General features: G+C 44.1%; 1 protein-coding gene across 1 annotated transcript in view; it reads left to right on the top strand.

Annotated features, from left to right (window-relative positions):
* The window catches only part of LOC145357147 (uncharacterized), a 147622-nt gene extending 120266 nt beyond the window's left edge, over window positions 1-27356 (top strand). Inside the window, exons 18-23 of the mRNA XM_080210304.1 lie at window positions 13541-13861; window positions 20912-21235; window positions 21898-22206; window positions 23442-23765; window positions 24429-24669; window positions 27329-27356. Of these exons, the coding sequence (XP_080066430.1) occupies window positions 13541-13861; window positions 20912-21235; window positions 21898-22206; window positions 23442-23765; window positions 24429-24669; window positions 27329-27356 (1547 nt within the window). The remainder of the gene's footprint in view (window positions 1-13540; window positions 13862-20911; window positions 21236-21897; window positions 22207-23441; window positions 23766-24428; window positions 24670-27328) is intronic.
* The last annotated feature ends 61 nt before the right edge of the window (window positions 27357-27417 follow it).

The following is a 27417-nucleotide window of genomic DNA, read 5'->3' as shown; positions in this document are numbered from 1 at the left end:
AAGTCTCACAACACCAGATTAAAGTCCAACACATTTGTTCGGCAACAGGAGCTTTCGGAGCACTGCTCCTTAATCAGGTGAGTGCTGAGTGAAGGAGAAACACACTGAAAGCTCATGATATCAAAAAAACCCATTGGACTTTAACCTGGTGTTGTGAGACTTCTTACTGTGCTCCTTAATAATAGTTTTCAGCAACTTGCCTGCGACAGATGTTAAGCTAACTAACCTGTGGTTTCTTGCCTCCTGTTTCCTTCTCGGGTATGACAGTGACGTTTGCTACTTTCCAATCTGATGGGATCTTTCCTGAATCTAAGGAACCTTAGGAAATTAAAATCAATGCTCCAACTATCTTTGCAACCATTTCTTTTAAGTGGTTAAGAAAAAAATCATGACCTTGGGACTTGTCAGCTTTTAGTTCTAATAGTTTTCACTGTTCCATTGTGATGTTTGTAATTGTTTTAATTTTCTCCCTCACTTTCACCTCTTGATTCGCACTTATTTCTGGAATTTTACTCATATCCTTCACAGCGAAGACATTTGTAAATATCTGTTTGATTCATCTGCCTTTACATTATTTCCATCGTTATGTCTTCATTCCCAACTCTCGAGAAGAGTAACAATCACTTTACTTACACTTTTCCTTTATAAATATCTGTACAAACTCTTACCAGCTGTTTTCATTGGGCTCCATCCTACTGGCGGTTCACGCCCCGCTGCCGCTGCAAGCGAGGATAAAGAACATTGCGCAGTGCCCTGTGGTCGCCTTCCCTGGGGGCATTGCCCCCCACTGCTCCCCCACCAGTGTGAATCTCCTAGCTGGCAGAAAAATGGACAGAGTGGGGGAAGATTTCAGTACTAAACTCGCACAAAAAAGCGGAGTGAAACAGTCAATTTTTCCAATTTGTTTTTGACACTTAGGACAGAATCTCATGGCCGTACACATTGATGGGATTTTCCCATCCTGATTCAGTGAACAGAGATTTGGTTGGGCCCAATGTTCTTCATCTTCGCTCGCAGTGACAGCGGGATGCGAATCGCGGATTCACATCTCCATATGGAGATGTGGAGTGGAGATGTGATGTGGAGATGCTTGTGTTGGACTAGGGTGGGCACAATAAGAAGTCTGTGGCATCGTGATTAGCACTGCTGCCTCACAGCACCAGAAACCTGGATTCGAGCCCCGGCTTGGGTAACTGTCAATGTGGAGTTTGCACGTTCTCCCCATTTCTGTGCGGGTTTCCTCTGGATGCTCCGGTTTCCTTCCATAGTCCAAAAATGTGCAGGTTAGGGCTTTGGCCATGCTAAATTGCCTCGTAATGTTGCAGGATGTGTCTGTTAGAGGCATTAGTAGGGTAACGGGGATATGGCCTAGGTGTGATTGCTGTTGATGCAGACTTGATGGGCCAAATGGCCTCCTTTTGCACGGTAGCGTTTCTATGATTCTATGATTATTCCATATCATACATGACAGATTGTTGCGATGCCTGTCGGGTGCTCTTCATTCATGTGTATGAACTCATCAAATAAGCTCAATAATAAATTCTCATCCTCCTATTCAAATTTCTCCATGGTCTCGTCAGCCCCTATCTTTACAAATGTTTCTGCGAATCTTGTGTTTCCCCAACTATGGCTTCTTATGTTCCCAATTCTTCACCACACCGCTAACAGTAATGTTTCCAATTGTCTACATTCAAACCTCCAGCAACCTCTCCCTAAAACTGACCAGTCTCTTTGATCTAATCTTTATCTCGAATATGTGGAGTTACAGGGATAGGGCCTGGGTGGCATTGTGCAGTCTCGATCGACCGAATGGCCTCTATCTGCACTGTAGGATTCTATGATGAAAGGCACTTTATAAAGAGCAAGTTATTGCTGTTGTTGTTGATTCCACCAATGAGTTAATAATAAAAAATGAACATGTTTCTCCACCCAAGGCTGTGGTCAATGAGAGTTCTAATTTTAGATTTACTCAGACTGAAGTTCTTACCCACGTGTAACAGTTTGCACTCAGAGTTCTGAATTTTCCAAATGGTTCCAATGTTTGATCATTTTTTATTGAGTATAGAATTCTGTGAGTGACTGCTCCATCCTAAATAAGCACGAATTTACAGCAATATTCCACTAACTTCTCAAATTCTTTAATGGTTGGTGAGAAAAGCAAAGAGAGAGATTAACATTGGAAATAAACGTGGGTTCATGTTTGCTGCAACTTGCAATGTTTTGAAACTGCAAGAGAAATGTGTTGTTCTCAGGATGGTGTGAGATAGGAACCCTGTGAATGTACAATAGACGTCAGATACCAAATACAGAGCTGTGTTTGCAGCAGCGAGAAGGTCAGCATTGATATGAAATTTGTTGCAAGCAAACAGCACGGGTGTTGCCACATTTCTTGAGCATCAGATGATGCAGGGTGAAGAGGCATGACCAGGATCAGCTACACCATGGTGTGGACAAATTATCCCAGAGAGAGAGAGGTATCAGAAATCTAGAAATGACAGAAAAGAAGGAATTAATTCAGCTCATTGTTCCAGAGCTGGCTCATTGAGCTGGCTCAAGCTCCATTCCAGATCCACAATTTTGCCCAAAATCCTTCCCTTCATCATTTGGCCAGATGTGAGGATGTTGACTGGTTATAGCACAATGTTCAGATCCATTCTGCAATTCCTAGATACTGGAAAAGTCCGTGTCTATATACGGAGCAAGATCTGGACAGCACTAAGATATGGCCTGATGAATGCCAAGTTACATCAGCACCACTTAATTCTCAGACATAAACCATGGGCAAAATCTTCTGTCCTCCTTTGCGGCTGGGATTTTCCCCTGCCGCTGACAGTGAATGGAGTTTGGGCTGGAATGCCAAATTTTCTGGAGAATCTTATCCCGTGTCAAAATGCAGAGAATCTAACCATCTTCCCTGGTCATTCAGTGGCGTTATCATTGCTGCATCCCTCACTATCAACATCTTGGGGGTTACTGTTGACCATAAACTGAACTGGATCAGCCATATAAATACTATTTATACAAAAACGAGTCCAAAGCTGTGAATGCTTCAACAAGTAACTCACCCCCTGACTCTCTAAGTGCTGATGTGGAGATGCCGGAGTTGGACTGGGGTAAAGACAGTAAGAAGTCTCACAACATCAGATTAAAGTCCAACAGATATATTTGGTAGCACAATGTTCAGAACCATTCAGCAATTGTTTGCTACCAAGTAAACGTGATGAACTTTAATCTGGTTTTGTGAGACTTCTTACTGTCTCTAAGTCCCGTGTAGCATTTGCAAGGCACAAGTCAGGAATGTGATGGAATATTCTCCACTTGACTGGTTGAGTGCAGCTCCAACAGGAGTCAAGGAACCGGCTGGATTTGAAAATCCTTTGACATCATTTCTCTTTGATAAGGTCCCTCATGGCAGAGTGGTGCAGAAGGTAAGTCACATGGGATCAGAGGTGAGCTGGCAATGTGGATACAAAACAGGCTTGGTCAAAGAAGACAAAGGGTAGCAGTGGAAAGGTGTGTTTCTGAATGGAGGGCTGTGACAAGTGGTGTTCCCAGGGATCAGTGCTGGGACCTTTGCTGTTTGCAATGTATATAAATGATTTGGAGAAAAATGTAGCTGGATTGATTAGTAAGTTTGCAGATGACACAAAGGTTGGTGGATTTGTGGATAGCAATGAGAACCATCAGAGGATACAACAGGATATAGATGAGTTTGAGACTTGGGTGGAGAGATGGCAGACAGAGTTTAATCCGGACAAATGTGAGGTAATGCATTTTAGAAGGTCTAATACAGATAGGAATTATACAGTAAATGACAGAACCCTTAAGAGTATTGATAGGCAAAGGGATCTGGGTGTACAGGTACATAGGTCACTGGAAGTGGCAATACAGGAGAAGAAGGTAGTGAAGAAGGCATACAGCATGCTTGCCTTTATCGGACGGGGTATTGAGTTCAAAAATTGACAACTCATGTTGCAGCTTTAAAGAACCTTAGTTAGTCCCAACTTGGAATATAGTGTTCAATTCTGATTGCCACACTACCAAAAGGACGTGGAGGCTTTGGAGAGGGTACAGAAAAGATTTGTCAGGATGTCGCCTAGTATGGAGGGCATTAGCTATGAGGAATGTTTGTAGAAACTTGTTTGTTCTCACTGGAGTGATGGAGGTTGAGGGGTGACCTATAGAAATCATAGAAACCAAATCATAGAAACCATACAGTACAGAAAGAGGCCATTTGTCCCATCGAGTCTGCACTGACCACAATCCCCCCCAAGCCCGAACCCCATATCCATACATATTTTACCCACTAACCCTCTCACCTACGCATCTACGGTCAATTTAGTATGGCCAATCTCTAACTTGCACATCTTTGGACTGTGGGAGGAAACCGGAGCACCCAGAGGAAACCCATGCAGACACGAGGAGAATGTGCAAACACCACACCAACACTGGATAGAAGTCTACAGTATTATGAGGGGCATGGACTGAGTGGATTGATAGAAGCTTGTTCCCAGGGTGGAAGCGACAATTACAAGTGGGCATAGGTTTAAGGTACGAGAGGCAAGGTTTAAAGGAGATGTACAAGGCAGATTTTTTAGACAGAGAGTAGTGGGTGCCTGGAACTCATTGCCAGGGAGGTAGTGGAAGGGGATATGGTAGTTACTTTTAAGGGGCATCTTGACAAGTAATGAATAGGATGGGAATAGAGGGATATGGTCCCTGGAAGGACAGGGGATTTTAGTTAAGTCAGGCAGCATGGTCAGTAAGGCTTGAAGGGCCGAAGGGCCTGTCCCTGTGCTGTAATTTTCTTTGTTCTTTGTTCTTTATTCTTTGAAAACCACGCTACCTCGATTGGTAAGATATTGACAGAGCACAGCCTCTGGGGAAACTGGGGAATTAGGGCCACAACTTGTACATTTCTGAATTTAATTGCACGCGCACCCTCTTTACCGACTTATTTACTCCATAATAACAGTGAAGGTTTGTTAGCCTTCGCCGTTCCTCTCATTGGAAAATCCAGGTCAATAATTCAATCCAGGCGAGAGTGAAACCCCAGAGTTTATAATTGTTCACATTCTGGGCCAGGGAGACTGATGTTCCGAGACTGAACATTCTGAGGCCTGTTTTGCAGATAATTAATTGGCAAATGTCACAATTTCATCAAAATTGTTTAAGAAAGATCCACCATTTTCTCAAAGCTAATGGAGGAGGCGTAACAACAGCCAGTCACTTGTAATTAGTTTGACATCTCTTCATTGTCTCAGTTCATTGGCCAGTTTACACACTGTGGTATTTTCAGCAAATTCTGGGCCTTTCTATTTTCAGCAATAGTGCAGGAAGTGTCAGGGTGAATCACACCTCCCATGATGTCAACAACCACATCGAGCGACATTGTCAAAGCCGGACAGTAACTGTCCACAGGTCACCAAAGAGGCAGATGTAGAGCTGTGCCTGCTGGAACAAGGAGATCAGCAGCTAAAAGGGATCTTTCGAGCTGGCACACCCAGTGATAGCAATGGCCAGCTGGGAGCTCTGTTCTGGAGCTTTCTGAAGGGTGGAATTTCCTGAGGCCTGGTTTGCTGCTTTCTTCAATCTTATTTCAATTCCTTATCAGAGTTTATTGGATCCACCTTTCAACATCGCAACAAAGAGCTGGGTGACAGGCGATAAATACTGATCGAAACATTGCCAAGATAACAATGCGGATTCTGATTCTTTTCATCTTTTCTCTGCCTGGTGAGTAAGGGACAGAACTGGACCTCGAGATGATGAGTGTTAGATTAATTCTAGTGTATGGTTTATCCTGCAGAGATATTTAAACACTTGGAGACATGTAAAGCTATGAAAACTCAGCAAAAATAAAATAATGGCATTTTTGTGATATTTGTAGCTATTTTGTTAATAGTAGTGTACCATAGAAATATTTACCAGCAAATATTAAATGGCATTATTAATTATGAGCAAAGAACAACACAGCACGGGAAACAGGCCCTTCGGCCCAACGAGCCTGCGCCGCCATCTGAACAATGTGTTTTTCCTCCTCCACCCTTGACCCATGTCTATGCTTATGGTACCCCCACTGGAAACCAGATTAAGGGGAGAATAATTTAGGGACAATTTGTCACACCAATCAGCCTAAGAGCACATCTTTGGGGTGTGGGAGGAAACCGGAGCACCCGGAGGAAACCCACGCAACCACAGGGAGAATGCGCAAACTCCCACAGATACTGGCCCAAATCCATGTACCTGCACAGCAAACAGTGATAGTCACTGAGCTGTTGTGGTGCCCATCTGCTGGTCCAGTTTAAGCGTACACAAATGACGCAAAGTACTAGGCTACTCTCGAAACATCCAAGAGCAGCCCACGCACGACCCATCGTGTGCATGCCCCTCGTTAGACAACAAGATAGACCGACGCACCTGTGGAGTAAAAGAGAAAAACATCATCACATGTAACAGTTGATTTCCAGGAACATCCCGAGGCTCTGATCCTTCTTTAAAACAGTGTCCTATAACCCTCCATCCCTATTTCGCTCATGTGTCTATCCAAGTAAACGTTAAACAAGTCCAGGGTGCCTGCCTCCGCCACCTTACTTGGCAGTGCATTCCATATCCCCACGACCCTCTGTGTGAAAAACCTCCCTCTAGCATCCAAATTACACCTCGCCCCCCCCTCACCTTAAGCCTGTGGCCCCTTGTGATATTTGTCTCCAATCTAGGAAAAAGCCTGCCACTGTAGACTCTATCTATACCCTTCATTATCTTATACAACTCTATTAGATCCCCCCTCAATCTCCGTCTTTCTAAGGAAAACAGCCCCAATTTACCCAATCTTTCCTCATAACCCAGTCCTTCCATACCAGGCAGTATCCTGGTAAACCTCCTCTGCACTCTTTCCAGGGTCTCCACGTCCTTCTGGTAGTCAGGTGACCAGACCTGGACCCAGTACTCTAAATGCGGCCTAACCAACGTTCTATACAACTGCAGCATTAGACGCCAGCTCTTGTACTCTATACCCCTTCCTATAAAGGCTAGCACACCGTAAGCTTTCTTTGCAACCTTCTCCACCTGTGTTGTCACTTTCAAAGGCTTGTGCACTTGCACTCCCAGGTCCCTCTGCATTTCTATACTCTTTATAGGTCTACCCTTTATCAGAAAACTCCCCTCTACATTATTCCTTCCAAAATGCATGACCTCGCATTTATCAGGATTAAATTCCAACTGCTACTTATCTGCCCAATATACCAGTCTAACTATATCCTGCTGTGTTGCCTGACACTCCTCCTCACTGTCTGCCAATCCTGCCATCTTTGTGCAAACTTGCTGATCACACCACTTATGCCCTCTTCCAAGTCATTTATCCATATTACGTATAGAAGAGGTCCCAGTACTGAGCCCTGCGGCACACCACTGGTGACAGACCTCCAGCTAGAAAAGGACCCTTCCACTACTACTCTCTGTCTCCTGTTACCTAGCCAGTTTTCAATCCATCTAGATACCTGTCCTTGTATTCCATGAGCCTTAACCTTTTCAACCAATCTACCATGAGGGACTTGGTCAAACGCCTTACTGAAACCCATATAGACGACATCAACGGCTCATTCGTCATCGACTGTTTTTGTCACCTCCTCAAAAAATTCTACCAGATTTGTAAGACAAGACCTCCCCTTAACAAAGCCATGCTGTGTATTCCTAATCAAATGCGTGTACATCCTATCCCTAAGAAATTTTCCAACAACTTTCCTACCACTGACGTCAAACTCACCGGTCTATAATTACCAGGGTTATTCCTACTGCCCTTTTTAAACAGTGGTACCACATTCGCTATCCTCCAGTCCTCTGGGACCTCATCTGTGTCCAAAGAAGAGACAAAGATTTGCAACAGAGGCCCAGCAATTTCATCTCTCACCTCCCTAAGCAGCCTGGGATAAATGCCATCAGGCCCCGGAGATTTATCAGTTTTTATGCTGCCTAAAAACCCTAACACTTCCTCCCTCGTAATGGATATTTCTTTCAACTGGTCTACAGCTCCCTCCAAGACAGTATAAGACACCAAGCCCCTCTCCTTCGTGAATACCGACGCAAAGTATTCATTCAGGATCTCCCCCATTTCCTCAGGCTCTAAGCACAGTTCCCCTCCTCCGTCCCTAAGAGGACCGATTTTCCCTCTAACCACCCTTTTGTTCCGAATATGAGAGTAAAATACCTTTGGATTTCCCTTAATCCTATCCGCCAAAGCCATTTCATGTCCCCTTTTTGCCCTTCTAACTCGCCTTTTGAGCTCCCTCCTGCTCTCTCTATATTCCTCCAGTGCTCTCTCCATTCCCAGTTGCTTAGATCTAACATATGCCTCTCTCTTCTTCCTGACCAAGTCCTCAATATCTCCTGTAATCCACGGCTCTCTAATCCTGCCTTTCCCATCCTTCCTCTTAACCGGCACATGTCTTTCCTGCAACCTTTTCAGTTTTCCCTTGAAAGCCTCCCACTTGCCAAACGTGGACTTACCCACAAACAACCTCTCCCAATCAGTATCCATCAACTCATGCCTAATCCGGCTGTAACTTGCCTTCCCCCAGTTTAGCACCCTCCCCCTCGGACAGCACTCATCTTTTTCCATTATTACCCTAAAGTAGACAGAATTGCGGTCTCTGTTAGCCACATGTTCACCCATAGTTAACCTATTCATTTTTGTTAAAAAGCTGTACGACTGAAATAATTAAAACAACACATTTCAGTCCAGTAAAAGTTAACTTGTTAATGTAGTTTCACGCTCAATATATCTTGGAGACTGGAGGGTTTGGAGTGCAATGCAGAATGATTCCAATGGCAGGGGTTCAATCCTCAGACCGGCTGTGGTAATTTATGGAAAGCTGCCTCCTCACCTTTCCCCGTTCCTATGGAGTGGTGTCCCCCACATTGAATGCAACCAATTCTCTCTCCCTAATGTTGAGATATGCCTGTGATCCAATCCAGATTATTGCTCATTGAATTGACTCTGAAGACTGCAGAGGTAACAAAGGCTCCAGGACAATATTCCTCAATTGTTATAGCTCTAGCTCGTTAGAGGGGTCAGTTTTTGTGCAAAGTGTGCAGGAAGGTTTTTTGACTCAGTATGTAGATAGGCCAACTAGAGGTGAGGCTATATTGGATTTGGTGCTGGGAAATGAGCCAGATCAGGTGTTGGATTTGGAAGTTGGTGTGCATTTTGGTGATAGTGACCACAATTCGGTTACGTTCACCTTAGTGATGGAAAGGGATAGGCATGAACCTCGGGCCAGTGGTTTTAGCTGGGGGAAGGGTAATTATGAGGCTATTAGGAGAGAACTAGGAAACATAGGTTGGACTAGGAGATTACAGGGATTGGGAACGTCCGAAATGTGGAGTTTTTTCAAGGGGCAGCTACTGCGAGTCTGTGATAGGTATGTCCCTGTCAGGCAAGGTGGAATTGGGAAGGCTAAGGAACCGTGGTGCACCAAAAAAGTTGATTCATTGGTTAAAAAGAAAAAGGAGGCTTATGTTCGGATGAGACGTGAGCACTCGGATAGTGCACTAGAGAGCTTTAGATTGGCTAGGAGGGAGTTGAAGAGCGAGCTAAGAAGGGCTAAAAGAGGACATGAGAAGACTTTGGCTGATAGGGTTAAGGAGAATCCTAAGGCGTTCTATAGGTATGTCAAGAACAGAAGGTTGGTTAGGGCAAGGTTAGGGCCAGTTATAGACGGCAGAGGGAAGTTATGTGTGGAACCGGAGGAGATTGGTGAAGCATTGAACCAATATTTCTCTTCGGTGTTCACGCAGGGGGACATGGATGTAGCTGAGGAGGACACTGGGTTGCAGGGGAGTAGAATTGACAGTGTTACAGTTGATAAGGAGGATGTGCTGGATATTCTGGAGGGTCTGAAAATAGATAAGTCCCCTGGTCCAGATGGGATTTACCCCAGGATTCTTTGGGAGGCAAGAGAAGTGATTGCAGAGCCTCTGGCTCTGATCTTCAGGTCGTCGTTGGCCTCTGGTATAGTTCCAGATGATTGGAGGTTAGCGAATGTTGTCCCATTGTTTAAGAAGGGGAACAGAGACTTCCCCGGGAATTATAGACCGGTGAGTCTCACTTCTGTTGTGGGCAAGGTTTTGGAAAAAATTATTAGGGATAGGATTTATAGTTATTTGGAGAGTAATGAGTTGATTGGAGATAGTCAGCATGGTTTTGTGGCGGGTAGGTCGTGCCTTACTAACCTTATTGAGTTTTTTGAGAAAGTGACCAAAGAGGTGGATGGGGGTAAGGCAGTGGACGTGGTGTATATGGATTTTAGTAAGGCGTTTGATAAGGTTCACCATGGTAGGCTTCTGCACAAAATGCAGATGTATGGGATTGGGGGTGATCTAGGGAACTGGATTAGGAATTGGCTAGCGGATAGGAGACAGAGGGTAGTGGTTGACGGTAAATATTCATCATGGAGTTCGGTTACAAGTGGTGTGCCTCAGGGATCTGTGTTGGGGCCACTGCTGTTTGTGATTTTTATTAATGATCTGGATGAGGGTATAGTTGGGTGGATCAGTAAATTTGCTGATGATACCAAAGTCGGAGGTGTGGTAGATAGTGAGGAAGGGTGTCATAGTTTGCAGGAAGACTTAGACAGGTTGCAGAGCTGGGCCGAGAGGTGGCGGATGGAGTTTAATGCAGAGAAATGTGAGGTAATTCACTTTGGTATGAATAACAGATGTGTTGAGTATAGGGCTAACGGGAAGACTTTGAATAGTGTGGAGGAGCAGAGGAATCTAGGTGTATGTGTACATAGATCCCTGAAAGTTGGGAATCAAGTAGATAAGGTTGTTAAGAAGGCATACAGTGTCTTGGCGTTTATTGGTAGGGGGATTGAATTTAGGAGTCGTAGCGTTATGTTGCAACTGTACACAACTCTGGTGCGGCCGCACTTGGAGTATTGTGTGCAGTTCTGGTCCCCACATTACAGGAAGGATGTGGAGGCTTTGGAGAGGGTGCAGAGGAGGTTTACCAGGATGTTGCCTGGTATGGAGGGGAGATCCTATGAGGAGAGGCTGAGGGATTTGGGGTTGTTTTCGCTGGAAAGAAGGCGGCTAAGAGGGGACCTTATTGAAACATATAAGATGATTAGAGGTTTAGATAGGGTGGATAGTGATAGCCTTTTTCCTCTGATGGAAAAATCTAGCACGAGGGGGCATGGCTTTAAACTAAGGGGGGGTAGTTATAGGACAGATGTCAGGGGTAGGTTCTTTACCCAGAGGGTGGTGAGGGATTGGAATGCCCTGCCTGCTGCAGTTGTAAATGCGCCTAGTTTGGGGGCGTTTAAGAGGTCTGTGGACAGGTTTATGGACGAAAAGGGATTGGTTTAGGTTAGTGGGTCGTTGTTGTTTTTTTTTTTAACTGGTCGGCGCAACATCGTGGGCCGAAGGGCCTGTTCTGCGCTGTAATGTTCTATGTTCTATGTTCTATGTTCAAGTTTGCAATAGTTTATATTATTTAAATTACATCTGATGAAAATTTTATCAATCTCTGTCAGTGACTCCATTTCATATAATCCCCACAGTGCACAAGGAGGCCATTCGGCCCATTGAGTCTGTACCAAAGTGTGTGTTACCCATGCCCATAACGCCAAATATTTGCCTCATTAATTTTCTTAACCTATACATCTTGGGGCAATAAGGAGCAATTTAGTGTGTTCAGCCTAACCAGAACATCTTTGCAGTGTGGGAGGAAACTGGATTACCCACAGGAAACCCACATAGATATGGGGAGAAGATGCAAACTCCACACAGACAGTCAGCTGAGGCTGGAATTGAACCCAGGTCCCTGGCGCAGTGAGGTAGCAGTGCTCACCACTGTGTCAACGTGCCACCCAATCACCTGTACATGCTTTGTCTACTTTGTCCACCCAAGATGTAATCATTTTCTTCAAATTTTTTGACATTTCACAAAGTAAATCTAAATTTTCATGCCAAACTAAACTGATGTTATTATGTTGACCGCAATGGAATTTTTGATTCATTCTGCCACCTCTCCTCTTCAAGATGAACATTAGAAATAGGAGCAGGAGTTGGCCATTTGTCCCTTTGAGCCGGCTCCATCATTCAGCAACATCCTGACTGATCTCCATTCTCAATTCTTGTTTCCCGCACTATCCCCATATCCCTTGATTATGTTGGTGCCAAGAAATTGTATAAATCTCTGTGTTTAATATCCTTCAAGACCGAACACCCAAAGCCCTCTGGGGTGGAGAATTCAAAACAGTGAATAAAAATCTCCTCATCACATCCTTCGTGTCTGTCACTTTATTCTGAGACTGTGATCCTGTGTTGCAGAATGCCCAGCCCTGGGAGGGTGGTACATATATGCTCAAAATGTACCCTGTCAATCTCCTTAAGAATTTTACACATTTCAATTCAATCACCTCTGATCCTTCCAATCGACAGGAAATATGCACCTTGTGGGCTCAACCTGTTCCCATCCCATCACCTTATCCCAGGAACCAGTCTTTGGAATCTTCATTGCACTTTTTCCTGAATAATGTGTCATTCCTGGTGCACTGACCTGTGGGACAGACAGAGGCCCAGATTGCCGTCCCTGGGCCGTGTTCACTGAGTCGGGAAAGACAATAAAAAATGAGTTGGGACGGGCGACCCGGGAACAAATCCACAGGCTGCTCAGCCCGGAGGCGAGCTGGACACAAGGCCTGTTTCTGTGCCCCAGCGCCATGGTTCATAAATAAAGTCATTTAAACAACCAAATCATCACTCCGGCCCTGACCACTCACCAGAGTTTGTCTCAAAGAGTAACTCTCCCCTCCCATAGAGTAACTTCCCTCTCCAGAAGGTGCACCCTGGCTGTCCATAAGAACCCACCAAGTTCAGTCCTTTTCTTCACTATTCTAATCTGTACATTTCGGATTCCACACACACTTCTGTTCATCCAAAATCCCACTTCACTTGAGGCAGATAATGAATTTAAGGCAATCCAGAGTTGAATGAATCACATTTGTGTGAATGCCAGCCCGATTCCAGTCCCACTCCCAATCTTAGGCTTTGAAATTCCAGCCATTCCCAGGACTTTCTCCATGACAGGGACCCTCCAGACCTGGGTGTCAGATTAACCTTCCACCTGAAAGTCATCACCGAGCTCTGTGAACATGACTGGGGGAGGAAAATCTGAGCCATCTCGTCCCTCAGTATTACACTGGAATGTTCCTGTAGATTTTATACTCCAGTCTCTGGAGTGGGACCTGACCCTGCAATCCACCCATTCAGAGGCGCCAGTGAAAAGCTTGAGTGACAAGGTGACACAATGACAATGGCCACTATACATTAACAAGAAATCATTGGCAGTGAAGTACTTTGGCACTGACAGCACGGCTCTATATTCATGTTTTCATCCAGCACAAACTAGAAAGAGAATGATGAATACAGATATTGGAGAGTTTCCTCTGAACACAGTGGTAAATCTTATTAAAATGTTCCTCTCAGTATTAAGCAGTTATTTACTTTGTCAATTGCTGAAATGTTGCCTCCTCAGTTTCAGGTGCATTGTGGGCAGAAAAGAGAGTCACAGGAATTGTGGGAAGAGCGATCACAATAAATTGCCATTATAATGAAAAATACAAACAAAGCGTGAAATATTGGTGTAAGGGTTGGACAGACCAGTGCTCATATTCAGTGAGAACGGATGATCCAGATGGACGGCGAGGGAGAATGTCGATCACAGATTACAACACACAAAGAATATTTGCTGTTACGATGGAGAATCTTGACGCCAGAGATGCAGGATGGTACAGCTGTGGAATTGTTACATCTGGCATCGATCCAGCGTTTACTGTGGAGCTGCAAATATCTCTCGGTACATTACTGTCAATGATTTTCTTTATTACTGAAATGCCTGATCCATGTTTTATTCACAAGGAAACATTGACAGCTCCGATATCCCGAGGCTCTGCAGCAATGCAGAGTCTGACAGCTAGAGGGCAGAGATCTGGAAATCCGACTCTTGTGACACAAACTCAATTTGTGGCCTGTCCAACATTCTGATCAAAAACTTCAAACATTATCAGGCTAACAATTCCTTTAACTATGGGATATTGTGAAAGAAATTACCCGCGAGGCTCAGAGTATTTTTCTGTCTCTGAAATGTATTAAATATCACACTGTCAGATTTTTACAGTCTGGATCAATCTAATAGTCAGGCATTAACAAAGTGAAGTGAGCAGCCAGTTGGTAGTAATTGTACCTTGTTGGTTTAGCACTGAATGGTGGGGCTGTGGGGGTGGGTGGGGGAGCACAGAGGGGTTAAATACACAGAAATTGACAATATGTTGGGAAGCCAGTCAAACTCCTAACATCCGTATGTGTCTGCAATGTGTCAGTTTGTGCTTCTTTCAAATAAACCAGTGAAAACTCAGGGTGAAGCTGACAGATTAAAAGTTAAATTGGCAAATTTAACAAGTAAATAATCCAAAATGGTGAAAGCCCCTGAAAGGGATCAAAGAACAAAGAACAGTAGAGCACAGGAACAGGCCCTTTGGCCCTCCAAGCCTGCACCAATCACATTTACCTATCTAGACCAAGCGCTTATATTCCTGTCCTCCCTGTTTGTTCATATGTCTGTCACGATAAGTCTTAAATGTGGCTAATGTATCTGCCTCAACCACCTCACTTGGCAGTGCGTTCCAGATCCCCACCCACCCTCTGGTGGAGAGTTACAGAACAAAGGGATCGGGGAATGCATGTTTACAGCTCCTTGAAAGTGGAGTCACAGGTGAAAAGGCATTCGGCATACTTGGTTTAATTGGTCAGACCGTTGAAAACAGAAGTTGGAATGTCTTGTTGTAGTTATACAAGACATTGGAATACTGTGTGCAATTCTGGTCACCTATTAAAGAAATTATTAATCTAGAAAGAGTGCAGAAAAGATTTATAGGATGCTACCAGGACTTGATGGTTTGAGTTATCAGGAGAGGCCGGATAGTCTGGGACTTTTCTCTCTGGAGCGTAGGAGGCTGAGGGGTGATCTTATAGAGGCCTATAAAATAGTGAGGGGCAAGGACAAGGTAGATAGTCAATATCTTTTCCCAAAGGCAGGGGAGTCTAAACCTAGAGGGCATAGGTTTAAGGTGAGAGGGGAGAGATACAAAAGTGTCCAGAGGGGCAATTTTTTCACACAGAGGGTGGTGAGTGTCTGGAACAAGCTGCCAGAGGTAGTAGTAGAGGCAGGTACAATTTAGTCTTTTTAAAAAGCATTTAGGTAGTTACGTGGTTAAGATAGGTATAGAGGGATATGGGCCAAATGCAGGCAATTGCGATTAGCTTAGGGGTTTTTAAAAAAAGGGTAGCATGAACAAGTTGGGCCGAAGGGCCTGTTTCCATGCTGTAAACCTCTATGGACTCTATGGACTCTGTGTAAAAACGTTCCCCTGCACATTTCTACTGAACCTGTCCCTCCGAGCTTGAACTTGTGTCCCCTTGTAATTGTCATTTCTGCCCTGGGAAAAGCTTCCAACTGTTCACTCTATCTGTAACTTTCATAATTTTCATAATCAGCCTCTGTCAACCCAGGGAGAATAATCTTAGTTCTTTCAAACTCTCCTCATAGCTAATACCCTCCATACCAGGCAACATCCTGTTAAACCTTTTCTGCAATCTCTCCAAAGCCTCCATGTCTTCTGGTTGTGTGGTGACCAGAATTGGACCCAATATTCCAAATGTTCCAAGTGGTCATAAAAATCTCCAAGGAAACTTTAAATGTGTCAATCAGTGTGTGATCAAATCCCCGCAGTTATCAATTGCAATCTAATAATCACTCAGTGAGTGCAATTAGTGGAATCTACCTGCGCCTGCTCAGGTTACTGAGCAAGGGCAGAAGACAGAGGCAATGGGGGAGGCTGAAGAAGTGACTGGGAAAGATGCCAAGAAGCATTGGAACCTCACTGCTTATTTCTAACCGGATTGTGTGAAAGGTTTAATATCAGTATTTACAGGGTGTTAACTTTCAAAACAGTGGTGGGAATGTGTATTTCTGGGTGACATTTTGGCGATTGTATCTATCAGATCAGCATGGGTGGTTCTCAGACTGTTTTATTTTGGGTCTCAGATGGGGACCCAGGTGACCAATAGCATCAATAGCAGCAACTGCCTCCTCCACACAGACCCTGAGCTCCACAAGTCAAAGGAATGAACAGAGACAAGCAGCTCGCTGACGGGCAATCCCACAACACAGGGAGTACACGTTACCTGATCAGCTTCCTTGATGTGTTGGAATTCCAGTGTCTGAAGAGGCTCATTTGACAACAACCAGAACGTTTCACCGACACAGAGTGATTCCATCTGAAATGTGGTCAGCGGGTCCAAATCCCACTGGAGAGTCCGGCAGCGTAGTGCAGAGTGGACCACTGCACACACACTGATCTGTCACTGCAGAGATTGGTGCAGGCGCACTGGCCCCCTCACCGCTGGCCTCCCGATCACTGGCCATCCTGACTCCCCTCACCACCATCCGACCACTGGCCTACCAGAGCTCTCCTGGGCCAGCCCCAATCTCCCCCCACCCAGATGGCCAGTGCTGATCGCCCTTCACATTCCCTGTGAAAACCCCCCAACTCATTGAGCCCCCAACAGACCCCACCCTTCAGTATGCCATTCCCCACTCCTCCCCCCCCAGCACCACCCACATTGGCACTGCCTGGCACCTGTTGGGAGGTGCAAGTATTTGTATTTCATTCATTTGGGGACATGGGCATCGCTGGCTGGATGGCATTTATTGCTCATCCCGAGAGGTTTGCGAGGCCATTTCAGAGGACAGTTAAGAATTAGTCACATTGCTTTGGCTCTGGCATCACATGTAAGCCAGACCAGGAAAGGATGGTAGATTTCATTCCCTAATAGGCATTAGTGAACCAGATGGGTTTTTCCAACAACCGACAATGGTTTCATGGTCATCAGCAGATTCTTAATTCCAGATTTTCTTCATTGAAATCAAATTCCACCAACTGCCGTGGAGGGATTCGAACCCGGGTCCCCAGAACATTAACTGAGATTCTGGATTAATAGGCTAGCAATAATACCACTCGACCACCACCTCCCCATGGATATAGGCATATCTTTGGTTGTGGGAGGAAACTGAAGCACCCAGAGGAAAAAATTGCAGACACGGGGAGAATGTGCAAACTCCACACTGACCACACAGCCAATGCTGGAACTGAATCCGGGTTCCTGGCGCCGTGAGGCTGCAGTGCTAATCACTGTGCCACTGTGCCACACTCGGTTGACTGAACAAGCAATCCAACTAATCCCACCATTTAGTTCTTGATCAAGAACCCTGTCAGTTACAGCATCTCAAATTTAATCCATTTTGTTTGAAATGATTAGATTATCCACATTTCCCACCCTCTGACACTCTTCCAGGCAGTGAGTTCCGGAGTCTCAACATCCCCCGAGTGAAATAACCCATTTCCCCAAATCTCCTCGAATCCATCCACCAATTAATTGAAATTTTTGTCTCCTGCTTCATGGTCTGATCTGGAGAGCTGCTATGTTCTGATATAATAGTAAACATTGTAGTTCAGGCTGCTTGGAGGATGGAGAGATATGGAGAGCTCGATGTGTTGGTGAGATTGCAACGTGACTGACCCTGAATGAGAGGTTGATGAGCTCAAGTTCACAGAGTGTTTGATTTTTAGATGTTCGGTCAGTTTCAGAATAGAACATAGAACATAGAACATAGAACATTACAGCGCAGAACAGGCCCTTCGGCCCACGATGTTGCGCCGACCAGTTACAAAAACAATGACCCACTAGCCTATACCAATCCCTTTTCGTCCATAAACCTATCCAGAGATCTCTTAAACGCCCCCAAACTAGACGCATCTACAACTGCAGCAGGCAGGGCATTCCAATCCCTCACCACCCGCTGGGTAAAGAACCTACCCCTGACATCCGTCCTGTAGCTACCCCCCCTTAATTTAAAGTCATGCCCCCTCGTGCTAGCTTTCTCCATCCGAGGAAAAAGGCTATCACTATCCACCCTATCTAAACCCCTAATCATCTTATATGTTTCAATAAGATCCCCTCTTAGCCGCCTTCTTCCCAACGAAAACAACCCTAGATCCCTCAGTCTCTCCTCATAGGACCTCCCCACCATACCAGGCAACATCCTAGTAAACCTCCTCTGCACCCTCTCCAACGCCTCCACATCCTTCTTGTAATGCGGGGACCAGAACTGCACACAGTACTCCAAGTGCGGCCGCACTAGAGTAGTGTACAGTTGCAACATTACACTGCGACTCCTAAATTCAATCCCCCTACCAATAAACGCCAAGACACCGTACGCCTTCTTGACAACCTTATCTACTTGATTCCCAACTTTCAGGGATCTATGTACACACACACCTAGATCCCTCTGTTCATCCACACTATTCAAAGTCCTCCCGTTAGCCCTATACTCAACACATCTGTTGCTCCTACCAAAGTGAATTACCTCACACTTCTCCGCATTAAATTCCATCCGCCACCTCTCGGCCCAGCTCTGCAACCTATCTAAGTCTCCCTGCAGACTATGACACCCTTCCTCACAATCTACCACACCTCCAACTTTGGTGTCATCAGCAAATTTACTAATCCACCCAACTATACCCTCATCCAGATCATTAATAAAAATTACAAACAACAGTGGCCCCAAAACAGATCCCTGAGGCACACCACTCGTAACTGCACTCCATGATGAATATTTACCATCCACCACCACCCTCTGTCTCCTATCTGATAGCCAATTCCTGATCCAACTTCCTAGATTACCCACAATCCCATACATCTGCATTTTCTGCAGAAGCCTACCATGGTGAACCTTATCGAACGCCTTACTAAAATCCATGTATACCACGTCAACTGCCTTACCCCCATCCACCTCTTTGGTCACCTTCTCAAAAAACTCAATAAGGTTAGTAAGGCACGACCTACCTGCTACAAAACCATGCTGACTATTTCTAATCAATTCATTACACTCCAAATAACTATAAATCCTATCCCTAATAATTTTTTCTAAAACCTTGCCCACAACAGAAGTAAGACTCACCGGTCTATAATTCCCGGCAAAGTCTCTGTTCCCCTTCTTAAACAATGGGACAACATTCGCTATCCTCCAATCCTCCGGGACTACACCAGAGACCAATGACGACCTGAAGATCTGAGCCAGAGGCTCTGCAATCACCTCTCTAGCCTCCCAGAGAATCCTAGGGTAGATCCCATCCGGACCAGGGGACTTATCTATTTTCAGCCCCTCAAGAATTTCCAGCACATCCTCTTTATCAACCGTAATACTTTCTATTTTACACCCCTGCGACCCAATGTCCTCCTCAGCTATATTCATGTCCCCCTGCGTGAACACCGAAGAGAAATATTGGTTCAATACTTCTCCAATCTCCTCCGGTTCCACACACAACTTCCCCCTGCTGTCTGTAACTGGCCCTAATCTTGCCCTGACCAACCTTCTGTTCTTGACATACTTATAGAACGCCTTAGGATTCTCCTTAATCCTATCAGCCAAAGTCTTCTCATGTCCTCTTTTAGCCCTTCTCAACTCACTCTTCAACTCCCTCCTAGCCAATCTAAAGCTTTCTAGTGCACTATCTGAGCCCTCCAATCTCATCCGAACATAAGCCTCCTTTTTCTTTTTAACCATCGACTCAACTCTTTTAGTGCACCACGGTTCCCTAGATCTACCAAATCCACCATGCCTGACAGGGACATACCTATCAAGGACTCGCAGTAGCTGCTCCTTGAAAAAATTCCACATTTCAGATGTTCCCAGTCCCTGCAATCCCCTAATCCAATCCATGCTTCCTAATTCACTCCTGATAGCCTCATAATCGCCCTTACCCCAGCTAAAATTGCTGACCCGAGGTTCACGCCTATCTCTTCCCATCACTAAGGTGAACGTAACCGAATTGTGGTCACTATCACCAAAATGCACACCAACTTCCAAGTCTAGCACCTGGTCTGGCTCATTTCCCAGCACCAAATCCAATATAGCCTCACCTCTAGTTGGCCTGTCTACATACTGAGACAAAAAACCTTCCTGCACGCTTTGTACAAACACTGACCCCTCTAGCGAGCTAGAACTATAGCAACTCCAATCAATATTCGTAAAGTTAAAGTCCCCCATAACAATTACCCTATTACTTTCACTCCTAACCAGGATTGTCTCCGCAATCCTTTCCTCAACCTCTCTAGAACTTTTAGGAGGTCTATAAAAGACTCCCAACAGGGTGACCTCTCCTCTCCTATTTCTAATCTCCGCCCATACTACCTCAACTGACAAGTCCTCATCAAACTTTCTCTCCGACACTGTGATACAGTCCTTGACTAGCAATGCTACCCCACCCCCCCTTCTACCTTCTTCTCTACTCCGACTAAAGCATTTGTACCCCGGAACCTGCAACATCCATTCCTGACCCTGCTCTATCCAAGTCTCAGAAATGGCCACAACATCAAAGTCCCAGGTACTGATCCACGCTGCAAGTTCATCCACTTTATTGCGAATACTCCTCGCATTAAAGTACACGCATTTCAAACCCTGCTCCGCCCCACCCCCACTATGCCGTGCCTTGCATTCCCCAACTATGCCCCCCTCACTTTCACCCCCTTTCCTCACTATCCCTCCCCCCCTCCGAATCAGTTTAAACCTTCCTGCATCGCTTTTGCAAATTTACCCCCCAGGATATTGATTCCCCTCTGGTTCAGGTGTAGACCATCCCTCTTATAGAGGTCCCACCTTCCCCAGAATGAGCCCCAATTGCTCAAGTACCTGAACCCCTCCCTCCTGCACCATCCCCTCAGCCACGAGTTCAAACTTTCCCTCTCCCTATTCCTCTCTAATCTAATGTTTGATTCTTTCCTACAGAACCCGTGTCTGTTCCTGAATTGAAATTTCTATCTCCACCAAATGCCTCATGTTCTGGGGGCTCAGTGTCCGTCTCCTGTGAGTCTGTCCAGGGATCACTTCCCATTCAGTACACATGGTATGAAAAGACACAGTGTGAAGATTCAAAGATCTCCGACACCAATAAACTGGATCTACATTGTCAATCCTTCACACAGCAACATCATCACTATTACTGCACAGCCTCAAATAACCAGGGAGACAAATCCAGTGAAATGGTTACAGTGTCAGTGATCCACATTTCAGAGAATGATTGCAGTTATTTAACACAAATCAGCGACGTTGGTAAGTATCACTTTAAGCTTCAAAAACTACAACTAATTTTTAAATCAATGTCTGTCTGAATTGCTCACAGGTTTAGTTCTATTGGTCATTCAAAGCAATTTAAAAAAAATAAAATTGCATTTATCTGTCAATTTTCATAACTTCAGGATAGTTTTAAATTCTGTTCTGGTCAATGGTGGAACTGATTCAGAGACATTGTTGCGATGTAGGAAGCTCGGTGCCAATTTATGGGCAGTATGCTCCCTCAAAGAGCAATGTGATATGAGCAGACAATTTGATATCTGACAATTGCAGTTTGAGAATATAATAACTCCATGAGCTGGATGTGAAAGAACCATGCTTTTATTATACAAAATGAAAATAAACAGGAACCACACGCCTATGGTGAACAAAACAGCTCCTAACCAGCACTAAAAGATTAATGGAACCCCTCAAGGTCTTGCTTTATTAAGTGCTTAGTATAAAATCTCATATGGTTATCTAATTATTAATCTGCAGGGAGCACATATTCATTTGGCCCAATGATATCAAACAGGAAGTATTCAATTGCATTAAAAGATGTATTGAAGAGATGTCTCTGAATACAGTGGTAAATCCTTCTGAACATATTTGTCTGAATTAAAATAATATTTTCAGTTCAATTTTTGACCTGTTGTCTTTAGCTCCAAGCGCATTGCGGGCAAAAAATAACGTAACAGGAGTTTTGGGAAGAGCGATCACTATCGATTGTCACTATGACAAATTGTCCCAGTCACATGTGAAATATTGGAGTCGTCAGTGCTCTGTTTTGGTAAAATCAGACAATCCAAATGGACGGCGAGGGAGAATGTCGATCATAGATAACAAGACACAAGGAGTATTTGTTGTTACTATGGAGGATCTTCGCCTAGGAGATGCAGGATGGTACAGCTGTGGTATTGATAAGCCCGGCCTCCTTTCGATATTTCCTGTAAAGCTTCAAATATCTGACGGTAAATTGTTCTCAGTGATTATCTTTATTACTCTCTACTGTAATGACTGATTGTTTTTTTATCTGGGAGGAGACATTGACAGCTCCGATGTCTGGAGGCTCCGCAGCAGTGCAGAGTCTGGCAGCTAGAGGACAGTTAGAACAATGATTATGTTGGAGGAATTGTAATTCAGAGGTTCAGAGTAATGATCCAGAGAGATGGGGTCAGATTTATTGCACCTTGGATCACGCTGTATTGAATAACAAGTTGGCAAGGACCCCACCCATGCTCCTAATGGGATAATAGACCTTGACCACTTCCTGGATACTCAACAGAGACTCACCAATAGCTCACTTCTTCTCCTGTAGTAAATTCCTTCAGCTCATTAAACCTTCACACTCAGTTGAAGTCAGACTCCAGCGCTGAGTTCAAAAACAAAGGGTCTCAGAACAAAAGAACATTTCAAGCCAGTTTCCCCAATTAACTATTTCAGTTGCTGCCAACTGATAGCTCTATCTCTGGCTGATGCCCTCGGGAGGATACTTGCTGCATTGCCCGCCGTGGTATCAGAGTGGGTGTGGGACCGACAAAAGAAATGTCTGTTGACCTTGGGCAGAATTTTCCAGTCTCGCTCGTTTGAGGCCAAAAAACTTCACCCTAGACTTGAAATAGTAATCACACTTAAATGTTGAATGATACTTACTGTTGAATGTTAATATAATTACAAACAATGGCTGGAATTTACCAAACTCATCCGCAGCTGGAATTAACCAGTCCCCCTGCTGTCAATGGAGATTTGGCTGAGCGCCAAATTCCCTATTCTAACTGGCAGCGGGGGAGAATCGCTCGATATCGGAGAATTCAGGTTAAGATTAGATTTTAGGAAAGATATTTGAGTCTCCATTACCTCAGCAACATACACAGTCTATCTCAGATCAAACTCCAGTGCTTGTCACTAACTAATCTGCTATCATGAATATCTGCTGTCCGTGAGAGCAATTAATATATATTACCTGCATTCGGCCAAGTTCCCACTGCCATCTCTCTCTCTCTCTCTAACACTTTCTCTTCCTCCTCACATCTTGGGTGAGGTGGAGAAATACTGGAAATATGAAACTATTTAATTTTTTGGTCAAGTTTAAACTTTTAAACTTGAAAGTTCAATCTTTGCTTAATTTGTATCACAAGTAGGTGTACATTAACACTGCAATGAAGTTACTGTGAAAATCCTTTAATGATTGTCTTTTTCCCCACAGAACCTGTGTCTGTTCCTGAATTGAAATTTCTATCACCAGCAAATGCTTCATGTTCTGGGGGCTCAGTGTCCATCTCCTGTGAGTCTGTCCAGGGATCACTTCCTATTCAGTACACATGGTATGAAAAGACACAGTGTGAAGATTCAAAGATCTCCGACACCAATAAACTGGATCTACATTGTCAATCCTTCACACAGCAACATCATCACTATTTCTGCACAGCCTCAAATAACCAGGGAGACAAATCCAGTGAAATGGTTACAGTGTCAGTGATCCACATTTCAGAGAATGATTGCAGTTATTTAACACAAATCAGCGACGTTGGTGAATATCACTTTAAGCTTCAAAAACTACAACTAATTTTTAAATTAATGTCTGTCTGAATTGCTCACGGGTTTAGTTCTATTGGTCATTCAAAGCAATTTAAAAAAAAACTGCATTTATCTGTCAATTTTCATAACTTCAGGATAGTTTTAAATTCTGTTCTGGTCAATGCTGGAACTGATTCAGAGACATTGTTGTGGCGTAGGAAGCTCGGTGCCAATTTATGGGCAGTAAGCTCCCTCAAAGAGCAATGTGATATGAGCAGACAATTTGATATCTGACAATTACTGTTTGAGAATATAATAACTCCATGAGCTGGATGTGAAAGAACCATGCTTTTGTTATACAAAATGAAAATAAACAGGAACCACACGCCTATGGTGAACAAAACAGCTCCTAACCAGCACTAAAAGATTAATGGAACCCCTCAAGGTCTTGCTTGATCAAGCGCTTAGTATAAAATCTTAATACAGTCGTCGAATTATTAATCCGCAGGGAGCACATATTCAATTGGCCCAATGATATCAAACGGGGAAGTATTCAATTGCATTAGAAGATGTATTGAAGAGATTTCTCTGAATACAGTGGTAAATCCTTCTGAACATATTTGTCTGAATTAAAAAAATTATTTTCAGTTCAATTTTTGACCTGTTGTCTTTTCAGCTCCAAGTGCATTGCGGGCAAAAAATAATGTAACAGGAGTTTTGGGAAGAGCGATCACTATCAATTGTCACTATGACAAATTGTCCCAGTCACATGTGAAATATTGGAGTCGTCAGTGCTCTGTTTTGGTAAAATCAGATGATCCAGATGGACAGAGAGGGAGAATGTCGATCACAGATAACAAGGCACAAGGATTATTTGTTGTTACGATGGAGGATCTTCGCCTAGGAGATGCAGGATGGTACAGCTGTGGTATTGATAAGCCCGGCCTCCTTTCAATATTTCCTGTAAAGCTACAAATATCTGACGGTAAATTGTTCTCGGTGATTATCTTTATTACTCTCAACTGAAATGTCTGATTGATGCTTTATCTGGGAGGAGACATTGACAGCTCCGATGTCTGGAGGCCCCGCGGCAGTGCAGAGTCTGGCAGCTAGAGGGCAGTTAGAACAATGATTATGTTGGAGGAATTGTAATTCAGAGGCTCAGAGTAATGATCCAGAGAGATGGGGTCAGATTTATTGCACCTTGGACCACGCTCTACTGAATAGCAAGTTGGCAAGGACCCCACCCATGCTCCCGATGGGATAATAGACCTTGACCACTTCCCGAATACTCAACAGACACTCACCAACAGCTCACTTCTTCTCCTGTAGTAAATTCCTTCAGCTCATTAAACCTTCACACTCAGTTGAAGTCAGATTCCAGTGCTGAGTTCAAAAACAAAAGCACAAGTACAAAAAGAACAGTTTAAGCCAGTTTCCCCAATTAACTATTTCAGTTGCTGCCAGCTGATCGCTTCTACCCCCCAGCTGATGCTCTCTGGATGATGCTAATGCTGGAAATTTACTTCCATGCCTGACATGGTATGGGAGCGGGTGTGGAGCAAACAACAGAGATGTCTGTTGACGTTGGGTGGGATTTTCCAGTCTCGCTTGTTCGAGGCCACAAAACCTCTCCGTAGACTTTAACAGTACTCACACTTAAATGTTGAATGGTACTTACTGTTGAATGTTAAATGCAAATACAAACAATGGCTGGAATTCACAATACTTGTCTGCAGCTGGAATTATCCAGTCCTGCTGCTGTCAATGGAGATTTGGCTGAGTGCCAAATTCCCTATTCTAACTGGCAGTGGGGGCGGGTCGCTCAATATCAGAGAATTTAGGTCAAGATTAGATTTTAGGGAAGATGTTTAAATCTACGTTATATCAGCAAACATACACAGTCTATCTCAGGTCACACTCCTATGCTTGTCACTCACTAATCTGCTATCATGAATATCTGCTGTCCGTGAGGGCAATCAATAGATATTTCCTGCATTCGGCCAAGTTCCCATGTTCTTTGCTCTCTCTCTCTCTAACACTTTCCCTTCCCCCTCACATCCTGGGTGAGGTGGAGAAATATTGGTAATATGAAACTGTGCAATTTTTGGTCATGCTGAAGTTAAATCATTTAAAGTTTAAAGTTAATAAAGTTATAGCTTTTTTTTACTCAGTATCACCAGCAGGCTTACGTTAACACTACAATGAAGCTACTGTGAAAATCCTTTCATGATTGTCTTTTGCCCACAGAACCTGTATCTGTTCCTGTGCTTAGATTTTTATCACCACCAAATGCCTCATGTTCTGGGGGCTCAGTGTCCATCTCCTGTGAGTCTGTCCAGGGATCACTTCCCATTCAGTACACATGGTATGAAAAGACCCCGTCTGAAGATTCAAAGATCTCTGACACCAATAAACTGGATCTACATTGTCAATCCTTCACACAGCAATATCATCAATATTACTGCACAGCCTCAAATAACCAGGGAGACAAATCCAGTGAAATGCTTACAGTGTCAGTGATCTACATTTCAGAGAATGATTGCAGTTATTTAACACAAATCAGCAACATTGGTAAATATCACTTTAACCTTCAAAAATTTCAACTAATTTTTAAATTAATGTCTGTCTGAATTGCTCATAGCTTTAGATCTATTGGTCGTTCAAAGCAATTTTAATAAAAATAGAACTGCATTTATTTTTCACTTTTCACAACTAGAGGACAGTTTTAAAGTCCGTTTTGGTCAATGCTGGAACTGATTCAGAGCCATTGTTGTGAAGTAGGAAGCTCAGCGCCATAGACCGTAGAACCCTACAGTGCAGAAAGACGCCCTTTGGCCCATCGAGTCTGCACTGACCACAATCCCACCCCCATATTTCTACATATTTTACCCTCTAATCCCTCTAACCTACACATCTCAGGACAGTAAGGTGCAATTTCTAGCATGGCCAATCAACCTAACCTGCACATATTTGGACTGTAGGAGGAAACCGGAGCACCCACAGGAAACCCACGCAGACACAAGGAGAATGTGCAAACTCCACACAGACGGTGGCCTGAGCCGGGAATCAATCCCAGGGCCCTGGGGCTGTGAAGCAACAGTGCTAACCACTGTGCTCCCGTGCCACCAATTTATAAGCAATAAGCTCCCTGAAAGAGCAATGTGACCATGAGCAGACAATCTGCTGTCTGACAATTGCTGCTTGAGGATACAATAACTCCAAGAGCTAGATGTGAAGGAACTGTGCTTTCATTGCACAAAATGAAAATAAACAATAACCACATGCCTGTGGTGAACACAACAGGTCCCAACCAGGACGAACAGATTAATGGAACCTCTCAAGGTCTTGCTTTATAAAGGGCTTAGTATACAATCTCAATATGTTTGTCTAATTATCAATCCGTGGGGAGAAAATGCTCAATGATCCCAACGATCTCAAACAAGGAAGTATTTAATTGCATTAGAAGATGTACTGCAGAGATTTCTCTGAACACAGTGGCAAATCCTATTGAAATATATCTGTTTGTATGAAACAACTATTTCCAGTTCAATTTTTGACCTGTTGTCTTTTCAGCTCCGAGTGCATTGCGGGCAAAAAATAATGTAACAGGAGTTTTGGGAAGAGCGATCACTATCGATTGTCACTATGACAAATTGTCCCAG

The sequence above is a fragment of the Carcharhinus amblyrhynchos genome, chromosome 22, assembly GCF_965287045.1.
Source record: "Carcharhinus amblyrhynchos chromosome 22, sCarAmb.v2.hapA, whole genome shotgun sequence".
Taxonomy (NCBI): Eukaryota; Metazoa; Chordata; class Chondrichthyes; order Carcharhiniformes; family Carcharhinidae; genus Carcharhinus; species Carcharhinus amblyrhynchos.
Note: the sequence above shows the minus strand (reverse complement) of the source record. Positions and strands in the feature narration are given on the sequence as shown.